Source organism: Lutra lutra, chromosome 7 (genome assembly GCF_902655055.1).
Source record: "Lutra lutra chromosome 7, mLutLut1.2, whole genome shotgun sequence".
Lineage (NCBI taxonomy): Eukaryota > Metazoa > Chordata > Mammalia > Carnivora > Mustelidae > Lutra > Lutra lutra.
Window position 1 is genome coordinate 45247274 of NC_062284.1, and position 23135 is coordinate 45270408.

The 23135-nt window shown below is 42.2% G+C and overlaps 1 protein-coding gene across 4 annotated transcripts in view; it reads left to right on the forward strand.

Moving 5' to 3' along the window:
• The window catches only part of ZNF609 (zinc finger protein 609), a 228594-nt gene that overhangs the window by 20329 nt on the left and 185130 nt on the right, over positions 1-23135 (forward strand). For 2 of the 4 annotated variants that reach the window (XM_047735783.1, XM_047735784.1), the window contains exon 2: positions 10501-11374. The exons of 1 other annotated variant lie outside the window; for it this stretch is intronic. In XM_047735783.1, the coding sequence (XP_047591739.1) occupies positions 10628-11374 (747 nt within the window). In that variant the 5' untranslated portion in view covers positions 10501-10627. The remainder of the gene's footprint in view (positions 1-10500; positions 11375-23135) is intronic. One more of the 4 variants, XM_047735785.1, reaches the window with a different exon arrangement.

Genomic DNA, 23135 nt, shown 5'->3' on the forward strand with positions numbered 1-23135 from the left:
CTGTGTGGAGGGCTGATTTCTTAGATCTGATTCCTAGCCATCTCCACTATTCACTTTTTTCCTGAGAATTCGAGCACCTCTTTCTCTTTAGCATAGAAAGTTTACTTCTGGGGAGTAGAACTAAATTATAAAAGCTGTATAGTCCTCCAATTATTAGGGGAAAGGGGATTAGTGGAGCTTTATTATTTAGATGATCTTTGCCTTCTGCTTCTTGGCCTACTTACCCATAGGTCTTGATCAGAGTTCTCTGTGGACTGGTTCCACTGAATGAATCCCTGTAGAGCTGGGACTGAACTATTTACATATTTGGTATGCTGTTTAGCCTATTGTGAGGTGTATGCTGGCACAGAGCAGTATCAGCAAACACCAAGGCTCTAAGCCTGAGCCCTGTTGAATAGCTTTGTCCTGGTGGAAGTGTCAGTTGCTTCTGTGAAATGAAACAGGTCAAGCCTCATAATCTTTGTCTGAGAACAGCAGCCTGTGAGGACCATAAAACTGTTCATGAGATGTAGCATAAAACACTCAGGGACGGAGAGATGCTATACTTTTTACTCCTCTGTCCTTAGGTGATACATGGTCAAATGAGCCTTGTTGAATTGGATCCGTCTTCTCAAATTGGCATTGTTAGTCTGTTCTTTATCTGATCCCCCATTGGAGATATAAGCTTAGAGCTATGGTACTTGAGAAGATGACACAGTTCCTTTGTTACAGTAATTAATGTAATAAATTAAGGGAGAGGCCCAAAGGAAAGTTGATTGTTTCTCGTTAGAGCCTTAGGTGGAAATTCACTTGATTAGTGAGCTCCTGTGAAGTGTGGCAGGTGGAGAGGGAGATGCCAGTTCTTCCAGCTGGGTAAAGCTCAGAGCCACTGAGGGTGGTTTAAATGTTGTACTAGCCTCACCAGGGTCTGGCTAAGCACAAACTGATTTCAGGAAGGCCTCTGGAATTGAGGGAAGATGGTATAATGCGGTTTTCTTGTAGCAACTCCCATTTGTTTATTGACCTTTCCCTGGGGCATCAGATCCATGAATCTCACACAATTTAGATTTGAAGTCCTGTCCTATCAGTGGAGTCAACAACCTAGTGGATTGGAACAGGTGATAAAAGAGAGTTTTGAGATGGGTACCTTCGCCCTAGGGGATTTTTGAAGGAAAACAGAGTTTGTCACTGTAGTGTAGGGTTTTGAGCCACACCTGAAGTTAAGGAGTATCCTAAAGAGAAAATTCAGACCGCTGAGTTAATGGAAGAAAAATGGATTGCCAGGGCATTGGGGTGGCTCAGTCATTTAAGCATCTGCCTTCAGCTCAGGTCATGCTCCCAGTGTCCTGGGATCAAGTTCTGCATTGGACCTCCTGCTCAGTGGGGAGCCTGCTTCTCTCTCTCCCTCTACCATTCTGTGCTCTCTGTCAAATAAATAAAATCTTAAAAAAAAAAAAAACCAAGGGTCGCCTGGGTGGCTCAGTGGGTTAAGCCGCTGCCTTCGGCTCAGGTCATGATCTCAGGGTCCTGGGATCAAGTCCTGCATCGGGCTCTCTGCTCAGCAGGGAGCCTGCTTCCCTCTCTCTCTCTTCCTGCCTCTCTACTTGTGATCTCTCTCTGTCAAATAAATAAATAAAATCTTTAAAAAAAAAAAAAACAAGAAAAATGGGTTGCCATTTTTCTTTCATAGAACTTAGGTTGATATCAGTACTATCTATAATTTTGTAAAAAAAATTTTTAAACATTTTTCCTTTTTTTTTTTTTTAAATACGGTGATACTCTATAAAATCTAATTGTGAAGCAGTTCAGACACTTTAAGTTCAGACACTAGAACAGTGTAAGAATATTTGGGTCATTTTATATTTTTGAGTTGTCTTACATTTTTCAAATTTGTATGCTTATAATATGCTTAGAATTCATGAAATGATGCTTGCTACATTTAATAAATGAGAATATTTAATGAAGCAACTTGGCTTAGGGTCAGTGAAAATTTGAGTCCAGAAATCACATCTTGCTCTCTCTCTCTTTTTTTTTTTTCTTTATGTAAATTCTACACTCAACATGAGGCCCAAACTCATGACCCTGAGATCAAGAGTAGTAGCATGCTCTAGGGAGCGTCTGGGTGGCTCAGTCAGTTAAGCTTCCAACTTGATTTTGGGTAAGGTCAAGATCTAAGTCAGGGTGGTAAGGTCAAGCCCCACCTCTGGCTCTTTGCTCAGCAGGGAGTCTGCTTGACATTCCGATTTCCCTCTCCCTCCATCCCTCCCCGGCATGTGCTTGTGCTTCCTCTCTCTCTCTCTCTCTCTCTCTCTCTGTCTCTCTCAAAAGACTGATTTATTTTAGAGTTGCAGGGAAGGTACAGAAGGAGAGAATCTCAAGCAGACTCCCCAACTACCATGGAGCTGACTGGGGGGTTGATCTCATGATCCATGAGATCACATGACCTGAGCCAAAATCAAGAGTTCATGTTAGGGGGCACCTGGGTGGCTCTGTGGGTTAAAGCCTCTTTCTTCAGCTCAGGTCATGATCCCAGGGTCCTGGGATGGAGCCCCGCATCGGGCTCTCTGCTCGGCGGGGAGCCTGCTTCCTCCTCTTGCTGCCTGCCTCTCTGCCTACTTGTGATCTCTGTTTGTCAAATAAATAAAATCTTAAAAAAAAAAAAAAAAGAGTTCATGTTAAAACCAGCTGAGCCACCAGTAAATCAGCCTTAAAAAAAGGGGGGGGTGCTTTGTGGTGTAGTTAAGCATTTGACTCTTGGTTTCAGGTCATGATCTCAGGATTGTGAGATTGAGCCTGAAGTCAGGCGCCATACTCAGTGTGGAGTCTGCTTAAGATGGCCCCCTCCTCACCTCCACACACTCTCAAATAAATAAATAAATCTTTTTTTTTTTTTTTAAGATTTTATTTATTTATTTGACAGAGAGAGATCACAAGTAGGCAATGAGGCAGGCAGGGGGTGGTGGGGAAGCAGACTCCCTGCTGAGCAGAGAGCCCCATGCAGGGCTCCATCCCAGAATCCTGGGATCATGACCTGAGCCAAAGGCAGAGGCTTAACCCACTGAGCCACCCAGGTGCCCCAATAAATAAATCTTAAAAAAAAAAAAAGTAGAGTCACATACTGTACTGCTGAGCCAACTAGGTGCCCCCAGAAATCACTCATTTTTTTTAAGTTTTTTTTTTTTTAATCTCTAAAAATATGGGGCAAACTCACCCCAAGATTGAGAGTTGCATGTTCTTCTGATTGAGCCAGCCACGTGCCCCAGAAATCATATCTTGATTCTAAGTTCAGTGCTTTTTTTCTACACCATGCTATCTTCTTAAAATTGGGTATAGCGGGACGCCTGGGTGGCTCAGTTGGTTAAGCAGCTGCCTTCGGCTCAGGTCATGATCCCAGCGTCCTGGGATCGAGTCCCACATCGGGCTCCTTGTTTGGCGGGGAGCCTGCTTCTCCCTCTGCCTGCCATTCTGTCTGCCTGTGCTCGCTCGCTCTCCTCTCTCTCTGACAAATAAAATCTTTAAAAAAAAAAAAAATTGGGTATAGCATTTTTTCTTTCTTTCTTTCTTCCTTTCTTTCTTTCTTTCTTCCTTTCTTTCTTTTTTTTTCTTTTCTTTTTTTTCTTTTTTTTGACCATACAGCTTTTGGAGGGAACTACCTAGCCAGACAGATCACTCTCATGTTTAAATGTATGACTTGGGGGCGCCTGGGTGGCTCAGTGGGTTAAGCCGCTGCCTTCGGCTCAGGTCATGATCTCAGAGTCCTGGGATCGAGCCCCGAATCGGGCTCTCTGCTCAGCGGGGAGCCTGCTTCCTCCTCTCTCTCTGCCTGCCTCTCTCTCTGCCTGCCTCTCTGCCTGCTTGTGATCTCTCTGTCAAATAAATAAATAAAATCTTAAAAAAAAAAAAATAAATGTATGACTTGTATGGTCCCAAGCAGATTATACGTACATACAGCTGTCTCTCACTCATGATAAAGCCTATAAGAAGATTGATCCAAAACCCATAAGAAGAGGGGTAGACAGATAAACTTACAGTACAACAGCGTTGGACTATTTGCTTCTTAGATCAGATTATCTGTGGGTAGTTGGCAGTTTAAAGAGATACTCTTTATAGTCCTCTAGGGAGAAGTACTGTCCTTACTATGTTTGAACATCAGTAGGGTCAGTCGCTGCTTATGTCCTCTGGGCAGGGGGGAGACCTCACATGAAGACTCTTATTCTCAGCCATCTTGAAGTTCTTGTACATTCCTGAGATAGGAAAGTAGTGTGATGTTTGGCATGTGCCTTAAAAAAGTAAACAAGTGATTGTTTATGTGATTGCAAACTAGTCTGTGGGCTGGGAGTTTGAGAGATGGAATTGGGTTCTAGAGAGGAAACTGGGATTTAAATTTTTGCTGTTATAGGTACAGGATATGGGGAATGATTATCATGGCGTATCTTAATTCCTTAGCTATATTCGTGCAGAGAGGAGTTGTTGGTGATCAGGTGCTGGAACAAATAAAAGTAGAGTAATTCCAGAGTCTGGTGAAATGTGGTCCTAAATGAGGAAGTGCAGTACATTTAGGCAGAGGGAGAGAAGAGGGAGGAAAGTATTTACAGAAGCTCTCAAGTTGAAAGTGCCTTGTGGTCTCTCTAAGGTATTGGTTCTCCTGATTCTGCAGTTTCTCTGCCATGGAAGCAAGAGGTCAGTGCTTTTCATTTCCAGCAAGCATGTTAGTTGCCCTCCCTCCTGGGGTTAAACATCTCTGCAATGACCTGTCAGAGAATTGATTATTAGCAGTCTAAAGCCAGGGAAGCTGTAGGGAGCAGATGGGAAGTGGTTTGGCTGCTGTAGTCAGGCTGATTAAAGAATCCTTGGCAATTTTACAGTTTATCTTTGGGAATATACCACCAAAGTTACTGTGAAGCCTGTGGGGTTTGGAAGACTGGATTTCTGAAAAGTCACCTGGTTAAAAGTAGTACTTATGAAAACTCTTAATACCCTCAAAAATAGGACAGTAACTCTCAAAAGAACATTGGGACTGCTAAAGATCAGTCCTCAGGATATGTTTTCTTTGTTTGTATCCTGGTCCAGAAATGCTGGGTGGTTTTCTAGGAAGGAAAGCACTTTTTGGTAGATACCTTAATAGAACTGTAGATTTGAAAAATCTGTCCAGACTACCCCCTACCACACATAGAGGAATTCTTAATGTTATTTGCTTGACAGATGATTATGCTTTTTCTGCTCACTATTTTCAGTGATAAAGATACGGCTTCATTAAGCATTGTGGGCTATTGTTGGAAATATCAGGTTACTGAATTTCTTCCTAAGTTAAAACATCTGTCATTTTTTTTTTTTAAGATTTTATTTATTTGTCAGAGAGAGAGCACGCACAAGCAGGGGGAGAGACAGGCAGAGGGAGAAGCAGACTCCCCGCTGAGCCACGGAGCCTGGTGGTGGGACTTGATCCCAAGACCCTGGGATCATGATTTGAGCCAAAGGCAGGTGCTTAACGGACTGAGCCACCCAGGTGTCCCAAAAGATCTGTCATTCTGTAATTCTGTTCACTTGTCCTGTTTTCTACGCTCAGCATCACAGGATAATTTCTCTCTCCCACATTTCAACCAGATATTTGAAGCCTACCAACCTGTCTCCCTTTGGTATTCTCCTTTCCAAACTAAGGAAATCTTAATCTTTGTATTTGTAAGACCTTTGCTTTTATGAAAAATGGCTTTTTGATCTTTCAGTATACTGTTTTGGACATCTTTCTGTTTAATGAATATCACTTAAAATGTAGAACCTGGAAATGAGCACAGACTACCAGACGTTCAAATTTTCATCTCCAGCTCCCCTTTGAGAAGAATCACATTAAAAAAAAAAATAATAATGGCAGTATATCTTGTTTACTAGGAAAAAAAAAAACAATTTGCCAGGACATACAGAATTGGGACAAGAGGAATTTGAGGAAGTGTCTTTTCTTGCTAGTGTTAAGGCTGAACTTTGGGTTCTACATTATCATAGGCATTGATTTTATCTCAGATTTTTTCAGGAATAATATTTAATATCTTCAGTTTACTCTTTAGATTACAAAATTCAGTTGGTATTTGTGTTTACAAGAATTATTAACATTCATGCTACTGAAATGATTTTAGGGCTTTAGATAGTTCTTTAACAAGACGGATATATACGTGTTTTACATAACTGAAAATCTGTTACCCCTTTTTTAAAGTATTTATTTGAGAGAGAGAAAGAGAGCACACACAGAGCAGGGGGCCAGGGGAGGAGCAGAGGGAGAGGGACAAACAGACTGTGTACTGAGCACCTGACACAGGCTCCATTCCACAACCCTGAGGTTATGACCAGGGCCAAAACCAAGAGCTGAACGACCAACTGACTGAGCTACCCAGGTGCCCCTATTACTTTTATACATGACAAACAACTTGACTTTGTGTAAGACTTGACTAACAACTTTTTTCTTCAAATTCTGTAGATTTTTCATTCTTTTTTAACATTTACTATTGTAGAGCACCCTGAGGTTGGCCCAATTTTTGTCCTTATAATTAGAGAATTTTGCCAGAATGTGTGTAAGTTTGTTTTTTTAAATTGATTTTGCTGGGGCACCTGGGTGGCTCAGTGGGTTAAAGCCTCTGCCTTCAGCTCAGGTCATGATTCCAGGGTCCTGGGATTGAGTCCCAAATCGGGTTCTCTGCTCACTGGGGAGCGTGCTTCCCTTCCTCTCTCTCTGCCTGCCTCTCTGCCTACTTGTGATATCTCTCTCTTTCAAATAAATAAATAAAATCTTTTTTAAAAAATGGATTTTGCTGAAAGAGTAGTAATCCTTTTCATTCTGCATGCAGGATCTTTTTCAGATAAAGATACTATTCATTTATTATGTCTTAATGGGTTGCTTACCTCCCATTTGTTTTAGTTTCCTCAGTTTTTTTTTCACTGCTATTAAATGGTGATATATCTCTCAAATTTTCTCTCATTTTCTTTTTGCTGTCCTTTTTCTTCATGTTCTAGGAAAATATCTCAAGTTTTCTTATAGTTTACTAAATCATTCCCCACAGTTTCAGTTCTGTGCTTTCTTGATATTTCTGTGAATTTTAATAGGTAGTGCATTTTTTGTTTCCTTCTTCCTTTTTTAAAAAATGTCATATCCTCGGGCGCCTGGGTGGCTCAGTGGGTTAAGCCTCTGCCTTCGGCTCAGGTCATGATCTCAGGGTCCTGGGATTGAGTCCTGCTTGGGGCTCTCTGCTCAGCAGGGAGCTTGCTTCCTCCTCTCTCTCTCTCTCTGCCTGCCTCTCTGCCTACTTGTGATCTCTTTCTTTCAGATAAATAAATAAAATCTTAAAAAAAAAAGTCATATCCTCATATCCTTTTGTCTTAAGTTCATATCCTTTCATTTCTGCCTGTTTTCTTCTTAATGCTGTCTTTTCCTTACTGGCATGCTTCATTTATCTTGCTCTGTATGACAGGTCATCCAGTACAGTAAAGTGAGAACTGTCATAAGCTCTCTGAGTACTGTCATTTTTATGTACTTTATATTCTTTCCCCAGTAGTCTGTGTTCCATCATAGTCCTGTTTTCTAGAGGAAGGTTGTGTTCATTTGTTTTGTTTTTTAGAAGAAAATCTTGCAAGTTTTGTTTTTCCGAGGTTAAACGAACATAGGGTTATTTTTATTTATTTATTTATTTTATTTATTTGACAGAGATTACAAGTAGGCAGAGAGGCAGGCAGAGAGAAGGGGGGAAGCAGGTTCCCTGCTGAGCAGAGAGCCCAATACGGGGCTCGATCCCAGGACCCCGGGATCACGACCCGAGCAGAAGGCAGAGGCCTTAACCCACTGAGCCACCCAGGCGCCCCGAACATAGGGTTATTTTAATGGTTAAATTACATACTGATGATAGGGCAGCTTGGGAGGAAAGTGACTGAGTTTTAGGTGAATGTGAATGTGTTATCTTCTAAGCCTTGCCACAGTTGCAAAGATTGCAGCGGTAATTATGATGTTGGAAAGAACTATGCTTTAATGATGCACTATAGTGCAGATTCAGTTGGCATTCCCTTTTCTAGAAATACTCGTTGTCCTTCATAATAGAATTATTTCCAGTACCATTTTCCACTGCCTTACTCACTTATTCACTGCTGTATTCCTAGCACCTAGTTTAGAGCCTAGCACTAGTAGGTAGTAAATACAATTTTTTTTAAATGAACAAAGGTGTGCTATACTAATATTTACTGGAAGCCAAGTCTTCTTAGGTAGTATTGAGAATTCCAAAAATTTCTTTAAAATTCTAGATATTTGGGGCACTTGGGTAGCTCAGTCAGTTAAGCATCTGCCTTCAGCTCAGATCGTGATCCCAGTGTCCTGGGATCGGGCCCTATTTCAGGTTCCCTGCTTAGCAGGGAGTCGGCTTCTCCCCCACTCCCTGCACTCATGCGCTCTCTGTCTCTTTCTTTCTTCCTTTTTTCTTTTCTTTTTTTTTTTTTGGTCTGTCTCTTTCAAATAAATAAAATAAATCTTTAAAAAAATAAATAAAATAAAATTCTAGATATTTTCAGAGGTATCATTTCTCTGACTTCAGGGATAATGTTTCCTTTGCCTTGTGGGTGGCATTTTTTCATCGTTCCTACATCATGCTGCCCCCGCCCCACCCCCCGACAGATTTGCTCTTTTTATGAAGTAGGATCTCTGTAGACTCAATGCCAGCAATAGTTGTTCCTAATGGTACTAAGCTCTCTACTTGTGTAAAGGATGTATTTTTTTTCCTCAGATCTACAGCTAAATGGCAAATTAACATGCACACCTTTCTCTCTTCAATCCCAGTTACTAGCAAGCATTCACTTGGGACAGCTCTGCTGTCTTGGGGTGATATCTTCTTTTGTTTTTGTTTGTTTTGTTTTGTTTTTTAATATTCATTTATTTGACAGCGAGAGAGCACAAGTAGGCAGAGCATTAAAGTGAAAGGGAGAAGCAGGTTCCCCACTGAGCGGGGAGCCTGGTGCAGGACCTGATCCAGGACTCTGGGATCATGACCTGAGCCAAAGAGAGTCGCTTAACCAACTGAGCCACCCAGGAGCTCTGATATCTTCTCTTGTAACTGCACCCTGGTTCTTTGACACTGTCTTGAGAGAGTAGGTGAAAAATTACAATTTGTCGTGTCTCTGTCCTATCTGTAGCATTTACTATTGGACATCCACTTTATAGGATTCATTGTGCCACTACTGGTTTGCTCTTTGCTCTCTTATCTTATGAGCATTCTTTTCTAAATAGATATAGGAAGATGGTGGACAGGGGAGTGAGCAAGAACAGAACTCTTTCACTTTGTCATAAAGTAGTATCTGGATGGTTTTTCTTGACTGCCAGGTTTTCTAGATGATACACTCTCTAGGTCTCACAAATTGTTCTGTTCCCGCTCTTTTTTAGCCAATCTCTGTTTCATGTGGTGAGACCTTGGTATTTATCAATACCATGCCCACAGTCTTTTTTTTTTTTTTAAGATTTTATTTATTTATTTGACAGAGACAGCAAGAGAGGGAACACAAGCAGGGGGAGTGGGAGAGGGAGAAGCAGGCTTCCCGCCGAGCAGGGAGCCTGATGTGGGGCTTGATCCCAGGACCCTGGATCATGGCCTGAGCCAAAGTCGCTTAATGGCTGAGCCATCCAGGTGCCCCACCATGCCACCAATCTTATAAAAAAGTGTGAAGAGTTATTTCACACTCTGCTGTTAGGGGTTTTAGTAGTGTTTAGTCAGGGTACAATTTTTGTGTGTGTGTTTATGTGTGTGTTTGTCTTCGTAGATATTTTAGGGAGACGTGGGAAAGGCTACAGTGCATTATGCTGTTTGGACATAATTTGAAACCTTGAGTTGAATAAGGCTTATTTAACTGAAATTAAGCTGAGTAGTTGAGTCTTCTCTGATGATTGCCTCCTTTAGTTGCAATATTTGGCCTCTATCCTAATGTTATATTTTTTTCTAGTTCTGCTTGCTTTTTCTCTTTTGCTCTTATCCATAATAAGATTTTTTTCCCCAAAAACAGTAGAATGACAAGGAATCCTCATTATTTTTAGTAGGGACAGACTCTGTTAATAGAGGGCTTTTACAGCCTTTGCAAGTCCATGTTCTGGTCTCTGATAATTCAAGAAGAAGCAAGGAGGAAGGGGATATGAGTACAGTTGTGCTAGAGCTTGAATCTGTTATGTGCCAGGGCCTGTATTGATTGAGGGAGGATTGCCAGCTGGCGGTGGTAGTAGAATTAATCTCTGGGGAATGGGAAACTAACTTTAGAGGACCCGTAGTTAAGACTTATACAGACTCTCCGGGCAAATGGAAATACTGTACTCTCCCCTGGGGAGAAGGAGCGGGAATTAACTTTTCCCTGGTCCAATGTGACTTGGTTAGAAATACAATTGAACCTGTTTGTCTTGTCCATTGTGATGTGATAGCCCCCTAGGAATAGTCTGTTTTGTGTGGGAGTTTATTTCAGGCTGTCTCCTTGCCTGTATTGTTTCCTTTAACAGCTCTTTAAATTTTCTTTTTCCAGCAATGATGTTGTCCACTGGGCATGTACTGACCAATGTGGCAGGTCTGAGAACATAGCTGAAGCTGAAAATAGGAAAGCTGGGGGCAAGGAAGAGCCTTGAATCTTGAGGTGGGACGTTGACTCTAAGATGTCCTTGAGCAGTGGAGCCTCCGGAGGGAAAGGAGTGGATGCAAACCCGGTTGAGACATACGACAGTGGGGATGAATGGGACATTGGAGTAGGGAATCTCATCATTGACCTGGACGCCGATCTGGAAAAGGACCAGCAGAAACTGGAAATGTCAGGCTCAAAGGAGGTGGGGATACCGGCTCCCAATGCTGTGGCCACACTACCAGACAACATCAAGTTTGTGACCCCAGTGCCAGGTCCTCAAGGGAAGGAAGGCAAATCAAAATCCAAAAGGAATAAGAGTGGCAAAGACACTAGCAAACCCACTCCAGGGACTTCCCTGTTCACTCCAAGTGAGGGGGCAGCTAGCAAGAAAGAGGTGCAGGGACGCTCAGGAGATGGTGCCAATGCAGGAAGCCTGGTTGCTGCTATTGCTCCCAAGGGCTCAGAGAAGGCGGCTAAGGCATCCCGCAGTGTAGCCGGCTCCAAAAAGGAGAAGGAGAACAGCTCATCTAAGAGCAAGAAGGAGAGAAGCGAAGGAGTGGGGACTTGTTCAGAAAAGGATCCTGGGGTCCTCCAGCCAGTTCCCTTGGGAGGACGGGTTGGTCAGTATGATGGAAGTGCAGGGGTGGATACAGGAGCTGTGGAGCCACTTGGGAGTATAGCTATTGAGCCTGGGGCAGCGCTCAATCCTTTGGGAGCTAAACCGGAGCCAGAGGAAGGGGAGAATGAGTGTCGCCCGCTAAAGAAAGTCAAGTCTGAAAAGGTAAGAGGTGGCCAGATCTGGCTGCCTACTGCCAGTCAGAACTGCCCTGGACTAACCACCAAATGCTTTGTGCACTCTGTGGGAGGCTCATTAGTTTGTGGGTAATGACCAATTACAAGGTCAGAGCAGCTGGTAATGATAATGTGGTTTTGTTCCAAATTAGGGGATTCTCTACAGATTCATTAACAGCAGGCCTGGGCATTTTGGAGAATATCTATTGTTGGGGGCAGCTACTTGGTAGAATTAATTTTCTCTTTAAGTTGGAGAACCTGCCACCTTGTCCTTGTCCCACCCTCAGATACTTGTTGCTGGACATGGGCATCAACCTTTATGTGGCTGCCAGCTTGCTTGTATTTTATCCTCAGAGTCATCGATAAACTTTGTAAGTTGATGATAGGGTTTCGGTTGAGTGCTTGTCTTAATGGAATAAATGGTGCTGCTGGGTTTCTGGAAGAGAAATGGTTAAATAAGTCTCATGGAATGATATCTGCCAAGTGTTCTTTTGGTACCTACCAAAGAGCGAAGGGGCAGGTAAAGAAGGGAGCAAGAGGTACTGACTGTACTAAGAGGTACTTAATCAGGTCTTACGAGTTAGCGTTGTGGCTGTGCATGTTTGGCCTTGAAAGAGATTGTTTGGCCACTAAAGGTATAGTTTTTGGCCAAGTATCTCCCTCAGCTATTGGTAATCAAAGTGTCCTGGTGGTTTAATAGCTGCCAAACAGCGTAATGATACCTTACCTTCTGCTTGAGTTGGAAGGACAGGTGCTAGCAGCCCTAGGAGGGGCTCTCCTCCTCTGGGAAGATGATCTTAGTTCATGTCTCAGGAAATAGAGCTTGCAGAGCTGGAGCAGAGTAGGTGTGAGTCTAGGGTCAGCCCAGGCTGCCTTAAACTTCAGCAGCTTACAATTTCCTGCCAAGCGGCTGGCCTGATGATGAGCTCTTCATTGTCTCTTGATTTTTCCGCTCTGTGTTTGCTCACCCTGTGCTTTCAGCTGATCCCAGCAGATGCAGTATAAATTGGTTTCTCTGTAATTACATCAGCTGCAACAGGGAATACCTATTTCCATATGTAAGTGTTAATAAATAGAGGCTGCGTGTGTATGTTTGTGTGGTGGTGCCCTCTCTGTGCCTGGATTCCAGTGGTAGCTTGTGCTTTCTTTGCTGTAGGTATTTTGGTCTTTGCCTCCGGCACATCTGTAGCTCTTAGCAACATCTGGGCTTCCCTGGTAACAGGGCTGTGAATTTTCTTCCACTAATAACACAATGGTTCATTCCCTTTCACCGGAGGCAGCTGCCAGAGAAAAGCTGCCTGTGTTTAGGTGACAGATGCTGTAGTCCACCTCAGCAGTGTCAAGTTCCAGCTGGCTACTGGCATGGCTTGTCCTGTGGTGGCTGTGATTTACCATTTTCTCTGGGGTGCAGATGGATAATACTGTTTTAAAGAGGCCTAGGAGTACCAGTTCTTGCTTCTGTTCCAGGCCCATTAGACTGTTCCCTACATCTGGCTGCAATAAACTCTTGCCATATATCCATGTCCATAATCACTGTTATTCCTGTGCTGAAAAGTGGCCACTTTTTTTTTTAGGGTTTGTTTGTTTATTTATTTGACAGAGAGAGCGTGCACGCATGCATCCACAGGCAGGGGGAGCGGCAGGCAGAGGGAGAAGCAGGCTTACTGCCTAGCCGGGATCCTGATGTGGGGCTCTATCCCAGGACACTGGGATAGTGACCTGAGCCGAAGGCAGTTGCCCAACCCATGGAGTCACCCAGGAACCCCGAAAAGTGGCCACTTCGGAGAGTGAAAGGAACGTGAAATCTCTCCTTTCTTTTTTTTTTTTTTAAGATTTTATTTATTTATTTGTCAGAGAGAGAGAGAGAGAGCGAGCACAGGCAGACAGAGTGGCAGGCAGAGGCAGAGGGAGAAGCAGGCTCCCCACAGAACAAGGAGCCCGATGTGGGACTTGATCCCAGGACGCTGGGATCATGACCTGAGCTGAAGGCAGCTGCTTAACCAACTGAGCCACCCAGGCGTCCCGAAATCTCTCCTTTCTGTTTAGAATTCTTAATTTCATGTCCCAGTTTTGTAGGCCCAAAGTCATCTGCAGGTGAAAGGATTAACAATGCTGAGCTTCGTGTTGGATTTAAGTCTAAATGTCTATGATAGTCTCCAATAGAGTAGCAAATGGAACTTGTTTTCTCTTGGAGGTCCAGTGACCAGTTGGGTGGCTGCCCTTCAGATTATAATTGGGCTGAAAGATGCAGTATATTCAGCTGGGAAAACACCTTGGTGCCAGGGAGTTTTGCCCCTTCATGATGGAGCTGTGATATATAAGCCTTGTCTCCCAAGGAGACTGACAGTGGGGCAATGGAATGAGAGAGAAAGGGGGGAGAGATTTCTTCACTTTTTGGAAGAAAGAAAATTGCTGGGAAATACTTTTAGAAGCAGAAAGTTGCTTTGCAGTTTGATGTTACTGTAAGCCAAAACAAGTTTCTCAGTTCCTTTCCCTGTTTTCTCAGCCTTTTTGAACAGTCTGTTTCTGGGGGTGCTTTTCCATAAAGCCTTTGATCATTGAAATAATTATTTAAGTAAATGTTAGGAAGTTGCTAGGAGATGAAAATACTGTGCAAGGAGAGAGTGTTTCTAGAATGGGAGGAGGGGAAGACTTAAGGGGAAAGAAGGCTAGGAATCTTAGAGCAGATCAGCTTTTGGGAAATATGGACTCCAGGGTTTAGAGTATAAGAGGGGCTCAGTGATGATTACTATTATAGCTTATATGCTAAGTCTTTGAAAACTTTAAGATTTTCTCTCTGAGATACGGGCTTGCCTATGCCTTAATTGGTTTGGAATGTTCCTTCTATGTGGGGATACCAACAGAACTAAAACAGCAAAACAGATGTTTTGATATAATCTGGGAACTGTATAATCTGAGCTGGGAGCTATCATGAAGAAAACTCATAAAACTTGGGGAAGTGTCTTGACGGATGTCTCCCCCCAACCATGTCCTCCTGCCCCTTCCCTCCCCACTCCCACCTTGGAAACGGGAGAAAATAGTTTGTGGTGTAGGGTAGAATTGTCATATATCTACTACTAGCTAATGAGGGAGATTTGAGTATTCAAATTATCCACCTCAGGACCTTCTTTCTCATCTAGTTAAGTATCTTGGGCCGTGGCTGAGGGAATTTCCTATCGGCCAAGAATGTGGATTTCCCTTCATGGGATCTTGCTTAGGCTCCACCACACCTTTCTCTGGAAGGTTTCACTGTGCTGTTTCACAGAGTTCTAGGAGAGACCAGAAACGGCTCTTAGCAACTGCGGCTGCCCTGAATTGTTACTGAACACTCCTGCTCATACTTCCTGCCAGCTGAAGAGATGAGGGCGGGAATGTTGAGGAATAAACAAGACAGAGCCTTTCGGCTCCTGCCTGTTCCCTTGCCTTTGGTTTGATTGAAAGGTTGTTAAATTAGGGATGGAAGGGGAAGAAGGGTGCCTTGCCTGAATGTTCCAAGCTTAGAGCTTAGTGCTTGCATTGCCACTCTGACAGGTAAGAAAAAAAGAATGTACAAACCACAGAAGGCAGTGATGTATCTGTGCTGAGTCTGTCCTGCAGTACAGACTCTTGTGAGAATCAGGGGCTTAAACCAGGAATTTTAAGGTGAGACTGATTTTTTCAAATCGTATAAAGTAACCAGTAGGCTCTAGTGGCTAAAGGATCTACAGGTTTGCAACCAGAAGCTCCCCTGGTCTCTTTAGCTGCTGTTTTTGACCTTGCAAGGTAGAAACAGTCTGCACTCTGCTTTCCGTTTTTGGGGTCTCAGCTTCCGTTACTCTCAGACTGCTACATATATTACCACTTCCCCCCTTAGTTTAGGATACCAAAAAAACCCCATTAAGTGTGCTCTTTGCCCTTTCCCCTTCTGATCATGCTTGCTATCATATCCTGTGTTCTAAGAGCATCTTCCTCTGCCCTTGGTTTTGTTTTCCTGCCCTAGTTTATGCCTTCCAGCTAAGTTCTCTTGTGTTACAATTCCTCATTGCCCAATCAAGGTCAGGTCTCTTTTTTTTCCCTTCTGATTCAAGGTTTTCTCTCTTAAAGCCTCCTCCTTCACTGGCTGTTTTTCTCATCTATTGATGACATAGCAGTCAACCATGCTTCCTGAAGCCAGATGCCCTCCAGCATTTTCCTACATGGGAAAAATTGAAAGAAGTTGATATTTATGTGGGACAGAAATGCAATAGAGCCTGATCTTAATTTATTTTTTCTTCAGTAGCTCTGTTTTCCATCTGGGTGTTGTAATTCAAGGAGGGCCCACAGAAAAATTATCTTGTCCAATCTCCTCATTTTGTGGAAGAAGAAATTAAGACCAGGGAAGTCATGTGACTTGCCTAGGCTCTCACAGGTAGTCAGTTGCAAAGCCAGGCTTAGAAACCAGGTTTTTGGTGACCAAGTTCTTAGGGCATATTGTTACTCTGGAGTTATTAAAAAGTCTTCAGTTGTTATGAGGGATTCTCTGTTTTCCCATTCTAAAAACTACCTTAGAAACATTAGATATAAATTCCCAGATACTCTTGAAACTATTTTCACTATTTTTCATACCAATTTTAACATTGTAAATGCTTAATAAACAAAAGATCCCTTGGGGCGCCTGGGTGGCTCAGTGGGTTAAAGCCTCTGCCTTCGGCTCAGGTCATGATCCCAGGGTCCTGGGATCGAGCCCCGCATCGGGCTCTCTGCTCAGCGGGGAGCCTGCTTCCTCCTCTCTCTCTCTCTCTCTCTCTCTCTCTCTCTCTGCCTGCCTCTCTGCCTGCCTGTGATCTCTATCTGTCAAATAAATAAATAAAATCTTAAAAAAAAAAAAAAAGATCCCTTGAGTTTAGGTTTCTTTGGTATGATGATGTTTGCAAAGAACTATTTACAGCTGGTGTTAAGCCTATCCTATTAATCTTGTTACATATAACAAAGGAAAGTTACTTTTAAACTGTTGCTTTGAGCTTGGTTTGTGTGTATATGTGTGTTTTCTGAAATAGTGCATTCCAAATTTCCATTGTAATCATTGAGGCATTGCCAGTTCCCACTCTTTTTGCAATTGCAGGTAAGAAAAAAACCCTATTGCTTCTTGGACATATCACTAATAGGTAGACCTTAAATGTATTGTGATATTAACTGTTTTATAAAGACATGATATATACTGTTGAATACCATTTATCCAGGATATTAACTGAGTGCATTTTATTTTTATTAAAAAATTTTAATTGAGGTATAGTTGGCAATTGAGTGCATTTTAGATCTTAGGTATTATACTTGGTGCTCAGTATGTCCTAGTGAATGTAACAGAGAAGTTTCCTGCACTTTGGACTTTACGGTTTACCATCTACAATTGAGTCCCTAAAAGTGTTTCCCATGAAACCGTGTGTATCACATCACCTGAGTGTCAAAATGCAGATTCTTGACCCTACCCCAGTTCTGCTAAGTAAGTTTCAGGAGTACGGGCCCAAAAACTTCCAGAAGTCTCTCCAGATAATTGCTGTATACTTTATCATTTGAGAACCATTGTGAATTTTCTGTTTAAGGTGAGAACTGGGAGCCACTTCTGACATAAAACATTAACTTTCTTTCTAAACTTAAATTTCACATCAACTTTTATCTATAACTTAATGGTTAAGAGTATAAACTCTGGGAGTGCCAGGGTGGCTCAGTGGGTTAAGCCTCTGCCTTCAGCTCAGGTCATGATCTCAGGGTCCTGGGATCAAGCCCTGCATCAGGTCTCTGTTCAGTGGGGAGCCTGCTTCCCCCTCTCTCTGCCTGCCTCTCTGCCTATTTGTGATCTCTCTCTCTCTCTGTCAAATAAATAAATAAAATCTTTTTTTAAAAAAGTGTATAAACTCTGGAGCCAGACTACCTGGTTTGTTTCCCAGCTTTGCCACTTACTGAGTGATCTTGAGCAAGTTATTTAACTACTCTACCTCAGTTTTTTCAGCTGTGAAATGAGGAAAACAATAGTTCCTACATAGGGTTGTTATGAGATTAAATTAGTTAACGCATATATAACACTTTGAACAGTGTGTGGCATTCAGTAGGAAGCATTCAATAAATATCGAGCCCCGCATCGGGCTCTCTGCTCAGCAGGGAGCCTGCTTCCTCCTCTCTCTCTACCTGCCTCTCTGCCTGCTTGTGATCTCTCTCTGTCAAATAAATAAATAAAATCTTTAAAAAAAAAAAAAAGAAAAGAAAAAAATAGATGCTTTTTGTTTCTACACAAGAGTGCATGGAAAAATCTAAGTCCCAGTTCTTAATCTTCCTCCCCCAATGCGAACTTGTATTTTTGCCATTTGGGTATAAGAGCTTTTACCAGCAGAGCTCATCCAGGGAGGCAGCAGGGCTTGGGCTTTCAGGCTGGAGGTGGCAGTAACATACACAGCTGAGATCCTGCCACTGCTGGCTGGCTGAGCCCTCCTCTCTGTGGTTTTCGCTCTTCAAGCCATGCTTGAGTAACCCGCCTCCAGAGCTGCTGACAGGGCCGTGTTCAGAGGCCTTGGAAATTACACTGTTCATTTCCTTATCATCCCCTGACCTGCAGTGCAGAGCCTTCTGGTGCAGGAACAAGGCAGAAAAAAATCCAGACGGCTCCCAGCCAGCATGTGTCAGGGGCTACAAAGAAGGAAATTGGACTTGCTCACTTCAAAACCGTGGGGTTAGGCTTTGATTTTTGGTTCCTGCCGAGAGTTATTTGTGTGTGTGCACATGTTCTATCTCTGTGTATATGTATAGAATGAGTCTGTGCATGGCAGAGCTGTAGAGGAGGAGCATCTGAAAGTAGAAAGCAGAGGGAAGATTGCTTTTCTCCGGTTAATTTCCCAGTTGTGCCATTGGGATGGGCCTGGAAGGATTAGCATCAGGAAGGTGCCAAGCCATATTAATATTTTAAAATATATTTCTCTTGGTACAGTTTAGTCATGGCTGACAGCACCCACCCAAGTAAGAAGCTTCCCCAGCAGACTGAGGAGACATTTTTAACAAATCCTGTGCCTGAAGTCGTTCATCCTAGATGACATTGACGTAATCAATGTTTAAGCTACCTGAGAAAGGATAGACTTTGGGTCAGTCTTGCGTAAGAGGAATGGCTCTTTTGAGATAGATGATAGTGTCACAAAAGAGAGACAGACAGAAGGAATTTATAGCATTTAGAGATTTTCTGTTCATAGGGCAAAATTCTATTATATTTTTAGAACTTGTCCTCGATTTTTTAGTATTACAAAACAATCTGCCTCCTTTTTCTTATGGTGTTTCTCTTGCCCTAGGATACCCAAAGGAAACACTTTTAGGCTGAAGAAGTAAAATGTGTATGGTGACAGGCCCTTGAACAGAATTTTACAGTCATTCTGTTCTTAATTTTCCTTTTTTGGATTTACACTTTTTTTTTTAAGATTTATTTATTTATTTTGTTAGACAGAGATCACAAGTAGGCAGAGAAAGAGAGGAGGAAGCAGGCTCCCCGCAAAGCAGAGAGCCCGACACGGGGCTCGATCCCAGAACCCTGGGATCATGACCTGAGCTGAAGGCAAAGGCTTTAACCCACTGAGCCACTCAGGCACCCCAGGATTTCCACTGTCTTAATGTCATTGGTGATACTGGGGCCTTTGTGAAGTGGGGGAAAAAGTCTTTTAGCTTTCAGACCCTGGAGGTTTTTTTTAAGTCCTAAGTGTCTCTCTTGTCAGAAGTACTCTGTAGAGAAGTGTTTTCGCATGAGAAAATGATAGCTAAGGTGAGGGTATTACTTCTGTTTACCTTTTTTTTTGTTTTGTTTTGTTTTTGTTTACCTTTTTATAAAGCAGTAGTTCCTGTACCAGCAGCAGCAGTATCTGTGAACAATTGTGTTGGGCCTTGTGTTTTAAAATTAGCTCTTTCTTTGATTATGATACCTACCAGAGTTGAAGATATGCTATCATAGAGCACCTTCCTTATTTGTTTATTTATTTGGAAAATTTTGTCAGAGAGAGATCATGCACAAGCAAGGAGAATGGCAGGCAGAAGGAGAAGCAGACTCCCTGGTGAGCAAGGAGCCCAATGCAGGACTCGATCCCAGGACCCCGGGACCATGACTTGGGACAAAGGCAGACAATTAATCAACTGGGCCATCCAGGCCCCACTAAGCTTCTTTTCTTATCTGTAATGTGGAAGTAAATAATAGTACTGACCTCATTGTGAGGATTAGATCAGATAAAGAACATTAAGCACTCAGTACAGTGCCTAGCCTGTTGTAACTACTCAATAAATGTTAGCTATTGCTGATATTGTTATTAGCTATGAGGTACAGGTCATTGTGAAATTAAGTTGAAAGATATCTTTAGAGACTTTAAAGAGTTAAGCCTTAACTTTTAAAGAGTTAAGCCAAAACCTGAAGCTTTTGGAAAATAATGAGTTTATGATAGCTTATGTTTTAACTCCTGGTTTCCAGGAAGGTTTGAGGAGAGAGAGATTTGAGTCAGAGCATTTGGAGCCATTGAGGTTTGGAGTTATATTGTTTGATAGATTAGTTTGGAAGTGTTTGTTGGATTCCTTTTGGTTCAGGGCTGATCTTAAGTTGAAGAACCTGGCTTTTGAGGCGCCTGAGTGGCTCATTTAGTTAAGTGTCTGCGTTCAGCTCTGGTCATGATCTCGGAGTCCTGGGATCAAGCCCCACATTGGGCTCCTTGCTCGGCGGGGAGTCTGCTTCTTCTCTCCCTCTGCCTCTCTTCCCACTGGTGCGCTCTCTCTCTCATGCTCACTCTCCCTCTTGCTTTCAAATAAATAAAATCTTAAATGAAATAAAAGAGAACCATGGCTCTTGCTTAGCTATCTCCCATTAAAGTCAGGTTTTTTGGTATATATTCAGGCCTTCTGAACTATTTTTCTAAGGATTGAAATGAATGTAACATGATTGCTTTAGAAAGGTTTTTCCCTTTTGTTAATCCTTAAGGAGTACAGACTTTAGCCTTTTGAAGGAATTAGAGCTCTAGGCTGAACAGTGAGGAGAAGAATGAGGATTAAGGTACTTCTTTTTATGAACTTGTCACTAGCTGCAGGAAATAAAAAGGCAGTTCTTAGATTTTTGGTAGTGGTCAGTTTTCAATTTGAAATATTGTCCATTGGGAGAGTATAATTTGACTGTGCCTGAAAAATACACTAATTGAATATTTTTAAATTTGAGACCATTGGATTCCAGCCCTACTAGCAAATACTATATTGTGTTTAGATGAGCCAGACCTGGCCATTAAATTTTTTCATGGCCTTTTTTTTTTAATTAAGGAATAATTGACATAATATGTTTCACGTATACGTGATGATTCAATATTTGTATATATTGCAAAATGATCACCACAGTAAGTCCAGTTAACATCCATAACTACATATAGTTATAAAAGTCTTTTTCTTCTTTTTTTTTTAAAAGTCTTTTTCTTCTTCTTTTTTTTTTTTTTTTAAGATTTTATTTATTTATTTGACAGAGAGAGATCACAAGCAGGCAGAGAGGCAGGTAGAGAGAGAGGAGGAAGCAGGCTCCCCGCCGAGCAGAGAGCCCGATGCGGGGCTCGATCCCAGGACCCTGAGATCATGACCCGAGCCGAAGGCAGCGGCTTAACCCACTGAGCCACCCAGGCGCCCCATAAAGTCTTTTTCTTCTAATGAGAACTTTCAAGATTTATTTTCCTAGCTACTTTCAAATATGCAATATAGTATTATTAACTATGGTCACCATGCCATACATTAGTTACATCCCCATGGCTTACTCATTTTATAACTGGAAATTAGCTCCTTTTGACCTTTTTCACCCATTTCATCCACTCCTCACCTCAGGCAACCATCAGTCTATTCTCTGTATCCATGAGCTTGGGTGTTTTTTGTTTTGTTTAAATTCCACATATAGGGGTACCTGGTGGCTCAGTCAGTTAAGTGTCTGACTCCTGGGTTCAGTTCAGGTCATGATCTCAGGGTCATGAGATTGAGCCCTGCATTTGGTTCTGCACTGGGCGTGGAGCCTGCTTAAGAGGGTCTCTCTTCCTCCCAACACCCACACGCCCCCTTTCCTGCACATTCATGTATGCATTCTCTCTCTCTCTCAAAAAAAAATACATTCCACATGTAAGTTATCTCATATAGTATTTAACTTTTTCTGACTTATTTAGAGTAATGCCTTCAGGTTCCCTCTGCGTAGTTGCAAATGGCAAGATTTCATTTTTTTCTTTAATGAATGAAAAATATTCCATTTTATATACATATACACATGCCAGATTTTCTTTATCCATTTATCCATTGATGGACATTTAGGTTGTTTCCATGTCTTAGCTATTGTAAATAATGCTGCAGTGAACATGGGGGTGCATATATCTTTTCAAATTAGTGTTTTTGTTTTCTTTGAATAAATATCCACAAATGGAATTACTGCATCATATGGTAGTTCCATCTTTAGTTTTTTGAGGAAGCTATTTTCCATAGTGACTGCACCAGTTTACATTCCCACCAGTAGTGCCCAAGGGCTTCTTATTCTCCACATTCTCACCGATACTAATTTCTTATCTTTTTAATAATAACTTTTCTAGGGGCACCTGGGTGGCTCAGTGGGTCAAGCCTCTGCCTTCGGCTTAGGTCATAATCTCAGAGTTGTGGGATCGAGCCCCGCACCTGGCTTCCTGCTCAGCAGAGAGCCTGCTTCCCCTTTTCTCCCTCTGCCTGCCTCTCTGCCTACTTGTGATCTCTCTCTGTCAAATAAATAAATAAAATCTTAAAAAAAAATAGCTTTTCTAACAGGTGTAAAGTCATACCTTATTGAGGTTTTGATTTGCATTTCCCTGATGATTGCATTTCATGTGCCGGTTGGCCATTTGTATGTCTTCTGTTGGCCTCCATTTTTGTTAGTGGGCTCTTTCCATCATAAAAAGTTTTTATAAACTGATACCCAGCTCACTCAGAGTTGGTTTTTCTTATTAGATACATTTCTTCAGAAGTTAAATACGTAACTCTGCACTGAATTAATCCTTAGTGAAAGGTACAGAGTATTGTGGAAAGAAGGTGTACATACTCATCATACACCAGGCAAAGTAATGGGAGGTTAGAGAAATTAACATTCAAGTTGAATAGTCTCTTAGTGTGGAGGCTTCTAAACTGGAGATACATATTGGAATCATTTTGGAGCTTTTACAAAAGTAAAAGTGCCCTACTGAAGTCAGATCTTTAGTGCTGGGGACAGTAAGCACGTACATATTTCTTTAAAACTTTTAACAGATGCTTATCATAAACCTTTTGGTTAAAAACCACTATCATTGTGGAAGTTGTCCTTGTTTTTTTTTGCTATTTCCAGATGGAGCTATGCACTACACTTTAGATATCATCTGATTCTCAAGTGTTTGTCAGCATGCTCAAGATTTTCCTCCAGCTCTCCTTTTTCATTTCTCAATCGTTGTGTGGGGTCGGTCATTTCAGAATACAGCTATAATGAATCTGACTTCTCGTTACCCTCTCAATTAGGAGAACTAATTCCTGAATTTCTGATATAGTTGTTAAAGGAGGACATCCATATCAGTGTTACTGATTCAGTTTTAAATTATTGTTCAAGAGGGACACCTGGGTGGCTCAGTTGGTTAAGCAGCTGCCTTCGGCTCAGGTATGATCCCAGCGTCCTGGGATCGAGTCCCACATCGGGCTCCTTGCTCAGTGGGGAGCCTGCTTCTCCCTCTGACTCTGCCTGCCACTCTGTCTGCCTGTGCTCGCTCTCACTCTCGCGCTCTCTC